Here is a 14,100-nt window from a genome sequence, read left to right as displayed (position 1 = left end):
CCACACTATCTGATTGTCATGTTAAAACAAGCATAATGTGTTTATTACTATGACTACTCAGGAAATCCAGAACAGCAGTCTTTTTTGAAAACCCCCTGATGTATCATTTATATTGTGGATGTTTTATAATGGTTGCTGAATGGTTTGGATGATGGTTCTGAATGTGCATTTTGATCTGGTGAGAGCGGCTGAAAAATTTTCCACAAGCCGAACAGCTAAAGGGTTTTTCACCCGTGTGGGTTCTCTCGTGTTCCTTTAAATGCACCTTCTGATGAAAAGTCTTAACGCAGAACTTGCACTGAAACGGCCTCTCCCCCGTGTGTGTTCTTAGGTGCAGTTTAAGAGAGTGCGTGGTACTGTACCACTTCCCACACAGATCACATCGGAGTTTGGCTCCGTCAGAGCGTGGTACCTTGCGTGCCTTTAAATGGCCGCCCTTTCTGCAAGGTTTCCGAGACATCTTGGAACGAAACAAGCGCTGTGCAACTGGACTTTGCAGGTGAAATGGTAGCTGAGACATGTCACTCTGAGCGGACGTGTGGGGGTCCGGTTCGAACTGACTTTGATTGTTTTGTGCAGAGGAGTTTGGGGGTGCACTGTGAAGAGCTTGGGTGTCACTGTGCTCTAGTTTGACCATGACCTCCTGCTCTGTGACAGCAGGGTTACAGGGACCTTTAGCAGCTTCTGGAGGTATACAGCATGCAGGTTGATCGTTTATAGGCAGGGGTGACGCAAGATTCTGCTGCATGGTACTGAGCTCCAGCTTTACTTGTATTAGTGAGTTCTCAGAGTCCAGCATCACTTGATTGGTGTTTGGCTGCTCTGAAGGAAACTCAGTGGTGTGGCAGATTTGTGGAGCTGCAAAATGTAAAATACATATTTCATTACACCTTCACAAGCAAAGACCAACCATAGAAACACATTCTAATAAAACATTAAGCAAATCTGTTTTACAGATAAGGATAAAGTTAAGGTCACACTATAGCCAATATTATGTGGACACTATTACTATGATTGAATTCAGGTGTTTTAAAAGCACACATTGCCAACAGGTGTAAAGAAACAATTACATAAAATACATTACAACCCCGAATCAGAAAAAGTTGGGACAGTATGGAAAATGCAAATAAAAAAAAAAGCAGTGTTTCTTACTTTTACTTGATTGCAGACAGTTTGAACCAAAGATATTTCATGTTTTGTCTGCTCAACTTCATTTTATTTGTTATTATACCTCCATTCCTGCATTTCAGGCCTGCAACACATTCCAAAACAAGTTGGGATGGGGGAAATTTTGGGCTAGTAATGAGGTGAAAAAACTAAATAATAATGTGATTCCAAACAGATGATGACAACAGGTGATTGACATCTGTTCAGGTCGACTTCTCTGGGCTAGGTGGCATCTAGTATGGACTGACACACCGTGGAAACATGTACTGTGTGTGAGATGAATCAGCATTCCAGGTCTCTTTTGGAAAAAACCAAGGACACTGTGTGCTCTGGACCAAAGATGAAAAGGACCATCCAGACTGTTATTAGCAACAAATCCAAAAGCCAGGGTCTGTCATGGTATGGGGCTGTGTCAGTGCCCTTGGCAAAGGTCATTTACACTTCTGTGATGGCAGCATTAATGCAGAAAAGTACACTGAGATCTTGGAGCAACATGTGCTGCCTTCAAGACGTCATCTTTTTCAGGGACGTCCATGCATTTTTCAACAAGACAATGCAAAACCACATGCTGCACACATTACAAAGGCATGGCTGCAGAAGAAGAGGGTACGGGTACTGGACTGGCCTGCCTTCAGTCCTGACCTGTCCCCAATGTGAGGAGAATTTCGAAACAAAAAATGCCACAAAGACGACCCCGTACTGTTGCACATCTTAAGACGTGTTTGCAGGAAGAATGGGACAAATTAAAAGCTGAAACACTAAATCACTTGGTATCCTCAGTGTCGAAACAACATTACAAAGTGGTAAATGCGTTACTGTCCCAACTTTTTTTGGAATGTGTTGCAGGTCTGAAATGCATAGTGCTTCTGTATAGTAAGTGGAGCTGATAAAATGGACCGTGAGTGTAGAAACAAGGAGGTGGTTTTAATGTTATGGCTGATCAGTGTATATTTGTGAGGGTGTTTCATGGACAAAGAGGTAAGTCTTTCAAATGATTTAGTCAAAGATAATGAACAGTAGCAGAAATCATTAAAATCCTAAAACTACCATCCATACACATTTAGTCCAAGCGTTTTTATTTCACTTTGTGCATGAGACTGAATGACAGCAGTGATGTTATTTACTATGACCCACACATTTATTACACAACATGTTAGGCTATAACATGAAATAATATTGACTATTGACGAGTTGATATTCACATAATGTCACATATTTATTAGGGTGTAACGTTAAAATAGACCTTTTGCAAACACTTACGTAACAAGTGTGAAAATCTTATCATGTAAATGTTGTATAATTTTATATAAAACACTTAATGAATACAGAATTAAATATACACTAAGCAGTTATAGTGATAATTAAGGTTAAAAGTATTAAAATTGATTACCTGTTGCAGTGTTGGTGCTGCTCAGTTCCGCCAGCATTTTCCTCAGATAAACATTTTCCTGTTTATGTCTCTGCACCTCCTCCTGATACTGAATAACCGTATCCTTCACTATCTGAAATATCTCTACTGCTACCGCCATTAACCTGTCACACATAAACGAGTTTAGAGACTCCAAATCTGCCATTTTCACACCAAAAACTGTGAAACTGCTGTTGGTTTCTTCTTATTCTGTCGAGTTTATTGGCGGTTAACAAACCATTATTGTGGAACACTACAGCCACCAAGCGTGCTGGAGAGAGAGCGCGTCGAAGTAAAACAACGAAAATAAAGCACATAAGCCTCGTACCCACAATGTTAAGGAAATGTGGATAGTTATGTTTTATTATGTTGCAATGCTGTCTGAGAGCTCAAAAGTCACACACATTCAACAGTGATTTCAACTTTGCCCTATAGAGCCTGATATCTCTCCAGATTTCTTGAATCTTTTTACAATATTATAAACAGTAGATGTAAACTAAATTATTTGCAATTTTGCATTGAGAAATGTTCTTTTTGGACTGTTGGCAATTAGGGTGGCCACATTCATAGTCACAAAAAGGAAGACATTACACCCCAAAAGGAGGACGTCATACCAGGAACTAGGGTGACCACATTCATAGTCACAAAAAGGAAGACATTACACCCCAAAAGGAGGACGTCATACCAGGAACTAGGGTGACCACATTCATAGTCACAAAAAGGAGGACATTACACCCCCAAAAGGACGATATCATATGCTTGGCATGCTTGTAAAGGCTGATCCTTAGGTGGATTCTCCTTTTATACCCAATTATGATTCCCTCACCTGCTTATTGTGAAATGCTGTAACTTTCTGTAATATTCAATTTTTTTAAGTTTTTACTCTTATTTTACCTCTATGGAATGTGTTGCAGGCACTGAATACAATGAAGTTGATTAGTAAAAACATTAGACATACTTTATTTCTAATCAGTTAAATAAAGATTTAAAATAATAAACTACTCACAAATTCTTCTTTTTATTACATTTTACAAAACATCCCAACTCCTTCGGCAACAGGATTTGTATGTATTAATCTAAGAACTTTACAGGACATTCATGAGACTATGCTTTATGTGATTTATATGATTGTATCATATTTCAGTCTTGTTTAGTTTCTGTTTTACTATAACGTTCAGGAAATGCAATACATATGGCATGTTTGGTTTTAAATGAATGCAAAAATTACACTTAAAGCTTTAGAAAAATAAAGTGTGAAAAGCGGTGTTGTTGGAATTCCATTCACAATACCCCTGGACACTCCTTGGCTAATCAACAAACCTTTAGCTTTTCTGGGACTAATACACCAACAGATTAGCTAGAACTCAAATCTGTGATTTAAGCATTGGACAGTACACCCAGGACCATCGTTCTGGCTGATCCTGTGTCGATCTTAGTCAGCCTCCACCATCACCGAGCTCAGCTGCACTTTCATCAGCCTGAATCTTCAGCAGCTAAAATCTAGTGTGGTCTCTGGAATCAGTGCACCAGAATCAGTGCACCAGATATGGCTTCATAAGACTTCATCCATGATTAATGGGCAAGCAGACTCTAATGCCAAGGCCAATTCCAGGTAATGCAAGAAAATGGACAGTCAGTGATCTAGTGCCCTTAAACACTAGAATTTGTATTAAAGCTTAGAGATGTGCTGATAAACGTGAAATCACACTGTTGTACCTGCTATGGCTACATGAACTTTGCTATGTATGGTGCTGTGATACAGTATTTGCCCCTTTCAACTATTTCTATTTCTACATACAGTGGGGCCAAAAAGTATTTAGTCAGCCACTGATTGTGCAAGTTCTCCTACTTAGAAAGATGAGAGAGGTCTGTAATTTTCATCATAGGTACACTTCAACTATGAGAGACAAAATGAGAAAAAAAAAATCCAGAAAATCACATTGTAGGATTTTTAAAGAATTTATTTGTAAATTATGGTGGAAAATAAGTATTTGGTCAATAACAAAAGTTCAACTCAATACTTTGTAACATAACCTTTGTTGGCAATGACAGGAGGTCAAACGTTCCCTGTAAGTCTTCACCAGGTTTGCACACACTGTGGCTGGTATTTTGGCCCATTCCTCCATGCAGATTAGTGATGGGTCGGTCGCGAACGATCCGGCTCTAAGAGCCGGCTCTTTAAAGTGAACGACGGGATCCGGCTCCTGACTGGGAGCCGATTCGTTTTTCCCCGGTTTTTTTTACTGTCAAAACCGCATGTGATTGGTCAAGATACGTGGTGACGTTTGTGTAATTACACTGAGCAGGAGGGGAGTGGTTACACACACACACACACACACACACACACAGACAGCGTGCACACGAACAGGAGGGAGAGAGGGAGAACTCAGCGCTTTACACAGCCAGACATTACACACTGGAAAGGTGAGGAAAATGAGTGAGAGGAGACATAGTAAAGTTTGGACACGAGAAGCCCCTTTTACAGAGAAGTTCAGACCCACTGAACCAAGTGTTTACTGGGAGACCAAGTGTTCAGTCTACCCACATCTTATACATGTGATGGCACATAGACTGTGTATCTGTCCCCTCAGAGAATCTATTTTAACAGGGCAGATCATAACAGAAAGGAGAAACAGAATCAAGCCATCAAAGATGAGCTCCTTGGTTTTTCTGAATGCCAATCTTCACTAAATACTTACAAATACTGTCATCTGGATGCTTTCACCTGGATTTTCTTTTTGTTTTGCACATTTTCATTTATATTTTGTTGAGTGTGAGTGATGCTTCGTTGATGTTGTGTTGTTTCACTCTAGATGCTTGTTTATTTTGTTTTGTTTATTAGGATTTTAACGTCACGTTTTACACTTTGGTTACATTCATGACAGGAACATTCACTTGCATGTCTTTGGACTGTGGGAGGAAACCGGAGCACCCGGAGGAAACCCACGCGGACACGGGAAAGACATGCAAACTCCACACAGAAAGGACCCGGGCTCTTCACCTGGGGATTGAACCCAGGACCTTCTTGCCGTGAGGCGACAGTGCCAACCACTTAGCCACCGTGCCGTCCCACTCTAGATGCAAATGTACAAATAATATACACAATCAGATCTTTTTGTCTAATTGAGATGGGTCTTTGTTTTTGTATTTTATAATTTATTGTTGGAGCACTCTGTTCCATGTTGAGTATATAAATAAAGCAATTTAAATAATAAACATTTGATACAATGTGTTTTTACATTAGTAATTTATTTTACATGTAATGTGGTAATAAATTAATTTAAGCAACAAAAAAATCTAAGGAGCCACTTGGGAGCCGAAAGAGCCGGCTCTTTTTAGTGAGCCGAGCCAAAAGAACCGGCTCTCTAAAAGGAGCCGAAATTCCCATCACTAATGCAGATCTCCTCTAGAGCAGTGATGTTTTGGGGCTGTCGCTGGGCAACACGGACTTTCAACTCCCTCCACAAATTTTCTATGGGGTTGAGGTCTGGAGACTGGCTAGGCCACTCCAGGACCTTGAAGTGCTTTTTACGGAGCCACTCCTTCGTTGCCCGAGCGGTGTGTTTGGGATCATTGTCATGCTGGAAGACCCAGCCACGTTCCATCTTCAATGCTCTCACTGATGGAAGGAGGTTTTGGCTTAAAATCTCACGATACATGGCCCCGTTTATTCTTCCCTTAACACGGATCAGTCGTCCTGTCCCCTTTGCAGAAAAACAGCCCCAAAGCATGATGTTTCCACCCCCATGCTTCACAGTAGGTATGGTGTTCTTGGGATGCAACTCAGCATTCTTCTTCCTCCAAACACGATGAGCTGAGTTTTTACCAAAAAGTTCCACTTTGGTTTCATCTGACCACATGATATTCTCCCAATCCTCTTCTGGATCATCATATGCTCTCTGGCAAACTTCAGACGGGCTTGGACATGTACTGGCTTAAGCAGGGGGACACACCTGGCACTGCAGGATTTGAGTCCCTCTCGGCGTAGTGTTACTGATGGTAGCCTTTGTTACTTTGGTCCCAGCTCTCTGCAGGTCATTCATCAGGTCCCTCCATGTAGTTCTCCGATTTTTGCTCACCGTTCTCATGATCATTTTGACCCCACGGGATAAGATCTTGCGTGGGGCCCCAGATCGAGGAAGATTATCAATGGTCTTGTATGTCTTCCATTTTCTTACAATTGCTCCCACAGTTGATTTATTCACACCAACCTGCTTGCCTAATGTAGATTTACTCTTCCCAGCCTGGTGCAGGTCTACAATTTTCTTCCTGGTGTCCTTCGACAGCTCTTTGGTCTTGGCCATGGTTGAGTTTGGAGTCTGACTGTTTGAGGCTGTGGACGGGTGTCTTTTATACAGATAACGAGGTCAAACAGGTGCCATTAATACAGGTAACGAGTGGAGGACAGAAGAGCTTCTTAAAGAAGAAGTTACAGGTCTGTGAGAGCCAGAAATCTTGCTTGTTTGTGGGTGACCAAATACTTATTTTCCACCATAATTTACAAATAAATTCTTTAAAAATCCTACAATGTGATTTCCTGGATCCTCATTTTGTCTCTCATAGTTGAAGTGTACCTATGATGAAAATTACAGACCTCTCTCAGCTTTCTAAGTAGGAGAACTTGCACAATCAGTGGCTGACTAAATACTTTTTGGCCCCACTGTATGTCACACTTATATGTTTCAGATGTTTTAATAACAGAAAAAAAGAGAACAAGTAAACACAAAATGATTTTTTTTTAATGATTTTATTTGTTGAGGGAAAATGCTGTTCAGCCCTTTCTGACATTTGGTGAAGAAGTAATTGTATCCTAAGCTAGGAAATTGACCTGTTAATAGGGCTGTCGCGGTGAAAGAATTTCCCCTTGCGATATTCAGCCCGTCTCAATATCGCGGTATGCGGTAATATCGCCATTTTTCTTTGTTTTTGAAAATTACTTAATTGATCTGGATTTTAGAGCTATATAAACAAGCTTTATTGTTAGGCTATGATTCGGTATATTATTGCTTTATAATGACAAAGAAGAGACAGCTTTAAGACCAATGAAATGTGTGTTTACTGTTAAATACAGAACAGAGCAGGGATGCGCGTCTTTTCTCTATTAAAAAAAGGTTTAAATTTAGCTTCTAGCCTAGGCTAGATATACACTGTGAAACGAAAAAAAAGTGTTTAGGCTAAAAACGCACATCTAATCAAAATATGGTAAAAAAAAAAAAAAAAAAGAATAAAGTCTGTAAGACCTTAAACCTGCGTTATCATGCTCGCTAGAAGAACCAACAAGTTCACCTGATGTGGTTTAGAGTGGATCTGAGTGGGGTAGCAATGTTCACGACGTTACCGATGTTGCACTAATACACAGAGCAGAGCAAATCTAGCCTGGTTATTGCGCCACTATTAACTATCTATTTAGTAGGTATAATTAACATAATATATACTACATTTTAAGTTATTATTCGTTTCAATACATTTTTATTCAACGACAAAATACATTTCAATCATTCCAGCAAGCGAGCAAGAGAATATTTGCAGGCTGCAATGCCATATTAACCGTCATTAAAAGTTTTAGTACGCCAAGGCTGTTTAAATATAGTCTAAATTACAAGTATTTATTGAGTGTGAACTCAATTTAATCATTAATAAACTTGCCTATAATTCCTGTTGCCATTGTTTACATTTTAAAACGCAAAGCCTGACACTCAGCAGCAACGGATGAGAACAGGTTGCGGGAAAATGACGCTGTTAGCTCATTTTCATTATGAATTTATTTAACATTTATTATGCCCGAATGTAAAGCGTATAAAACAAAATGGACCCTGCAAAAAAATTAAATAAAAAAATAAATAAAAAAAAAAGAGAAGGAAGAAAGAACAAACGTGAATATTTCAAAATTGCGCTTAGCGCGACAGCCCTGTTAACCAAATTCAATTGACAACTGGGTTCCATTTCACTAGCCACAGCCAGGCATGATTTCTGCCAGACCTGTTAAATCATAAAAAACATCATAAACATCTTAAAAACAACCTGTCTGCTAACGTGAAGCAGACTAGAAGGTCTCAAAAAGTAGAACATGTAGCATGTTTAAAAGATTTAAATACAGATGCAAAACAAAATCATTGAAATCTACTAGTATGGAAAGGGTTACAAATCAAAGGCAAAGGCCCTGGGACTCCAGGAAACCACAGTGAGAACCATTCTACACAAATAGAGAAAATTCACATTTAGTGATTGTTTCCATTGCCAAGTGATATGTAATATACTCAGGCACCATTGTTAAATGTGGTTACCCTTTGGGATCAAGCATATGGGAGAAGCATCAAATGCAATAATCATTAATCAGATAATCAGAATCAATAATCAAAATTGCCACAGGATTAGAACAATAGAATCACCAAATTTAATACCCAACTGCAACAAATTTGATTAAATAATTAAAAATAAAATTTAGGCAAAACTAAAATAAACCTGTTGTTGCCACCGCTGTTGTTTACAGTTATGCCAACACCAAGGTGTATTTGTTCTCATTGTCTTATGAAGAATGCCTTTACAGCTTTGTCTTCAGGAAACTGTCCCCACTTTCTCAATTACCACTGTGCAACTGGAAATGGACAATGGCATATTAGGTACAGCAGGGATTATTCTGGAATTGCATTTCATACCATATTGTAAAGTAGGGTGCCGTGCGAAGAAAAGGGGTAAAAATAAAGGTACAAATGAAGCAGCATTAAGGCTACTATTGCAACAACATACACAGATCAACCATAACATTAAAACCACCTCCTTGTTTCTACACTCACAGTCCATTTGATCAGCTCCACTTAACATATAGAAGCACTTTGTAGTTCTACAATTACTGACTGTGGTCCATCTATTTCTCTACAAACCTTTTAACCCTGCTTTCACCCTGCTCCTTAATGGTCAGGACCACCATAGGACCACCACAGAGTAGGTATTATTTGGGTGGTGGATTATTCTCAGCACTGCAGTGACACTGACATGGTGGATGGAGCGCTGATGGAGTTTTTAAACACCTCACTGTCACTGCTGGACTGAGAATAGTCCACCAACCAAAAATATCCAGCCCACAGCACCCTGTGACCAGTGATGAAGGTCTAGAAGATGACCAACTCAAACAGCAGCAATAGATGAGCGATCGTCTCTGACTTTACATCTACAAGGTGGGCCAACTAGGTAGGAGTGTCTAATAGAGTGGACAGTGAGTGGACACAATATTTAAAAACTGCAGCAGTGCTGCTGCGTCTGATCCACTCATACCAGTACAACACACACTAACACACCACCACCATGTCATTGTCACTGCCGTGCTGAGAATGATACACCACCTAAATAATACCTGCTCTGAACAGCATTAAAGGGGGCTACCAAAGCATGCAGAGAAACAGATAGACTACAGTCAGTAAAATGGACAGTGAGTGTAGAAACAAGGAGGTGTTTTTAGTGTTATGGCTGATCGGTGTATATACAGTACCCTTTCATTGTAAGGGTGTAGGAACTTAAGTCTAAATTTACAATGAAAAAAAAGACATTGGCTGTACCCTGTGCTTTCATTCACAACCAACAATTGAAAAGTCCTTCTCCAGATGTATTATGTGATCCCATCAGGCACTGCAGAACTAGAGCTAAAATATCACTTCAATTTCAGATCATTGCTTGAAAATGCTCTCGATGACGATTCCGAAAGTGATTCTTCATAGCATTCGACCTACTAAAGCATTTCCTGCAGACTGGACAGCTAAAAGGTTTTTCGCCTGTATGGATCCTCTCGTGTTCCTTTATATGGCTCTTCAGTTTAAACCGCTTTTCACAGTACCTACAAGCAAAGGGTCTCTCACCGGTGTGGCTCATAAGGTGCACGGTTAACACACTGGCACTAATGAACGACTTTTCGCACACTTTGCAGAAATGAAGGCTTTCCTTCCGGTGAAGGGCCATATGCATCCTAAGTTTACCCTGTCGCTTAAAGGACTTCCCACACACTTTACAGGCAAATGAAGTCACATGACTCTGCAAATGTGAAGCTAGATGAGAAGGATCATTGAATAGCTTGTTACAATAAGTGCACGTCAACATGCACGGTTGATCTCTTGCCTGATTGCTTACAGCTTCATTTGACACTTCTGTAGCACAAATAGGTTGAGACGTACTGGGTTCTTCTTTGACCATAACAGAGTTCGTATGATAGTCGTTTTTCTGGGTATCTTCTAAAGATTCCTTCTGCTCCAGATAATCGTTGTTCTTCTTGGATGTGCGTCGGTATGTCCGTCTCAAGGATCTTTGTGGAACAGGCTGCTTTAGACTAGCAACTTCCAGCTTTACTTGTATTAATGATGGCCCATCATTCACAGCATCCTGGTCCTGGTTTGTGTCACCATCTGGAAACCCTTAGGGGAAAAAACATCAAATTAGAACCTATTATCAACAAGAACAGGTCTCATAACCATATGAATTAGTGCTGAGCGATATCATGGTTCATGGATATTATGGATTTTTAATATACCACCATACAGCAGTAGGCTTTAAATATAGGCAAAATGTAGGATCAAATCATATAATATTGTTCACTGATCAGGCCTAACATTATGACCACCTTCCTAATATTGTGTTGGTCCCCCTTTTGCTGCCACAACAGCCTGGACCCGTCGAAGCATGGACTCCACTAGACCCCTGAAGGTGTGCTGTGGTATCTGGCACCAAGATGTTAGCAGCAGATCATTTAACTCCTCTAAGTTGCAAGGTGGGGCCTCCATGAATCAAACTTGTTTGTCCAGAACATCTTACAGATGCTCAACTGGATTGAGATCTGGGGAATCTGGAGGCCAAGTCAACACCTCAAACTCGTTTTTGTGCTCCAGAACCATTCCGGAAGCATTTTTGCTTTGTGGCAGGGCGCATTATCCTGCTGAAAGAGACCACAGCCATCAGGGAATACTGTTTCCATGGAAGGGTCTACATGGTCTGCAACAATGCTTAGGTAGCTGGTACATGTCAAAGTAACATCCACATGGATGGCAGGACCCAAGGTTTCCCAGCAGAACATTTCCCAAAGCACCACACTTGCCTTCTTTCCATAGTGCATCCTGGTGTCATGTGTTCCCCAGGTAAGTGACGCACACGCACTCGGCCATCCACATGATGTCTATCAGAACCAGCATTAACTTCTTCAGCAATTTGAGCTACAGTAGCTTGTTTGTTGGATCAGACCACACGAGCCACATGCATTCATGAGCCTTGGCCACCCATTACCCTGTAGCCGGTTTACCACTGTTCCTTTCTTGGACCACTTTTAGTAGATACTGACCACTGCAGACCGGGAACACCACACAAGAGCTGCAGTTTTAAAGATGCTCTGACCCAGTCGTCTAGCCATCACAATTTGGCCCTTGTCAAACTCGCTCAAATCCTTATGCAAAACCGTCAGATTCTTAAAAAAAACATTGTGATACAAATTTTTGGTCAGACCGCCCAGTCCTAATGTGAATATTCAAAATCTAGCAGAAAAAGTGGACGAAGCAAAAGGAAACCAAGTTTAAAGTACTATAATAACGCCTATGGTTTTGAAGTGAGATATTAACACATGTATTAAGTACATGTGTATGTTATGAATGGGTGTATATTTAATTTGATTATTTATATATTTTAACTTTTACAAATTAAATAATAATTTAAACTACTAACACTATAATTTTAAATAATAGAATTTTAAACAAAAGCTAAACTCACGTTTGCATTGATTTCCAATAGAACTGTATAATATATAAAGCTTATTAGTGTGTTTACCTGTTTGTTCCTGAACATGGTTGTTTATTTGGTCCAGCGTTTCTTTCAGACTTCGGTTCTCCTGTTTAATGCGCTCTATTTCTCCCTCATATTTATCAAATGTGTCTTTAAACACCTGAAATATCTCTGCAGCCGCTGTCATTAACCTCTCAGAGAGAAATGAGTTTAAATAATCCAAATTACTCATTTTAAACAGAGTTACTGTAACCACTACTCGTTGGTCTAACTCACTTCCTCTTTAATATGATTCGAGTTGCTACCTATCGCTCCCTGTAGTCTGGTCACTGAATTGCATGGCTGTATCCCAAATACCTCTTACTGAAGTAGTGGACTACATATCACGCTGGTACGACGGCGTATTAGGGCCACTATTAAAAATATTTTTTAAGTTTTGATTTCTAGAATTAAGTAGTATAATTTTCGATTTTGAAATAAAACTCGAAATATTGTGAGAATAAAGTCAAAATATTATGAGAATGAAGTCAAATTATTATGAGAATAAAGTCGCAATATTATGAGATTAAAGTCTAAATTATTTCCAAATTAAAGTCGAAATGATTATGAGAATAAAGTCAAAATAGTATGGCCAAAGAGACATAATATGTATGTGCAGCCGTCGTAGGCTTGTCAGTTCAGAGAAGCACGGGTCTCAGTACCAGGATCGGCTAGCAATCGCTGAGGGCAGCATCCAATTTTTTTCTTTAAAGTGGCCCTAATACGCTGTCGTACGACGGTGTGTTAGGGTCACTGTAAAAAAATAATTTTTAAGTTTTAATTACGAGAATAAAGTTGTTTACGTTTCAATTTAGAGAATAAAGTCGAAATAATTTCGAGAATAAAATTGAAATAATTTCGAGAATAAAGTCGAAATAATTTCAAGTACTGAAATATTATGGCCATAGCAACCTCCTCATGTTAGAAAGAGCCATGTACATGATTTGGTAAAGTCATACTTTCGTATCGTTTTCACAAATAAAGAAATCACCAATCTACTGCCACATCAGCACCAGTTTGTTATTAGCATAAAATCGCTGAAACGGCTTTGTCGCCAGTACTTTAACCAAGGCCCCAACAACTTATGGCATATGGACTCATACGATAAACTAAAGCCGTATGGCATCGCTATTCTTAAAATAATTTCGACTTTATCTTGAAATAATTGTGACTTTATTTTAAAAATAATTTCAACTTTATTCTTGAAATAATTTCGACTTTATTCTCAAAATCAGAACTTAAAGTGGTCCTAATACGCTGTCGTAACATATGGTAATGACTTCTAATTTAATTTTAGTGGACTTTTTGAGCTCTTTAGGGGGGTGGAACTGGGTAGGACGGTGGCACTGGGTAGCGGTGTTGCCTCACATCAAGCAAGACCTGGGTTTGATTCCCAAACTGGGCAAACTCAGTTCTTTCTGAGTGCAGTTTCTTACAAAGCTCACAACTCTGGAATAATCTTCCTTCCTCTATTCGGGATTCGGACACAGTCTCAATGTTTAAGTCTAGACTGAAAACATATTTATTTTCTCAGGCTTTTGATTAGTATAGACAAAGGAGCAGAGCTTGGGGGTTCTTGGTCATAGAAACTTGTGGTGATCAGGGATGTTGGGTTGCTGTCATTCTGCCTCTCCTGTCCGATCACTCTGGTTTGGGTAGGGGAGGTGGGCGCTGATGTCCTGTGAAAGCCTTCATGACCTTGTTACCTGCTCGCTCTCCCTTTTAGTTATGCTGTA

At 39.7% G+C, this 14,100-nt stretch overlaps 1 protein-coding gene across 1 annotated transcript; it reads right to left on the bottom strand.

Moving 5' to 3' along the window:
• Positions 1–103: 103 nt before the first annotated feature.
• Positions 104–2,741, bottom strand: LOC134302148 (oocyte zinc finger protein XlCOF8.4-like). Its single transcript, XM_062987195.1, has 2 exons — positions 2,558–2,741; positions 104–858 (listed from the first exon to the last, which is right to left on the bottom strand). Exons 1-2 carry the CDS (start codon positions 2,739–2,741, stop codon positions 104–106), a joined length of 939 nt encoding a protein of 312 aa, XP_062843265.1.
• Between the last annotated feature and the right edge of the window lie 11,359 nt (positions 2,742–14,100).

Source organism: Trichomycterus rosablanca, chromosome 24, assembly GCF_030014385.1.
Source record: "Trichomycterus rosablanca isolate fTriRos1 chromosome 24, fTriRos1.hap1, whole genome shotgun sequence".
In the NCBI taxonomy this organism is placed as follows: domain Eukaryota; kingdom Metazoa; phylum Chordata; class Actinopteri; order Siluriformes; family Trichomycteridae; genus Trichomycterus; species Trichomycterus rosablanca.
Note: the sequence above shows the minus strand (reverse complement) of the source record. Positions and strands in the feature narration are given on the sequence as shown.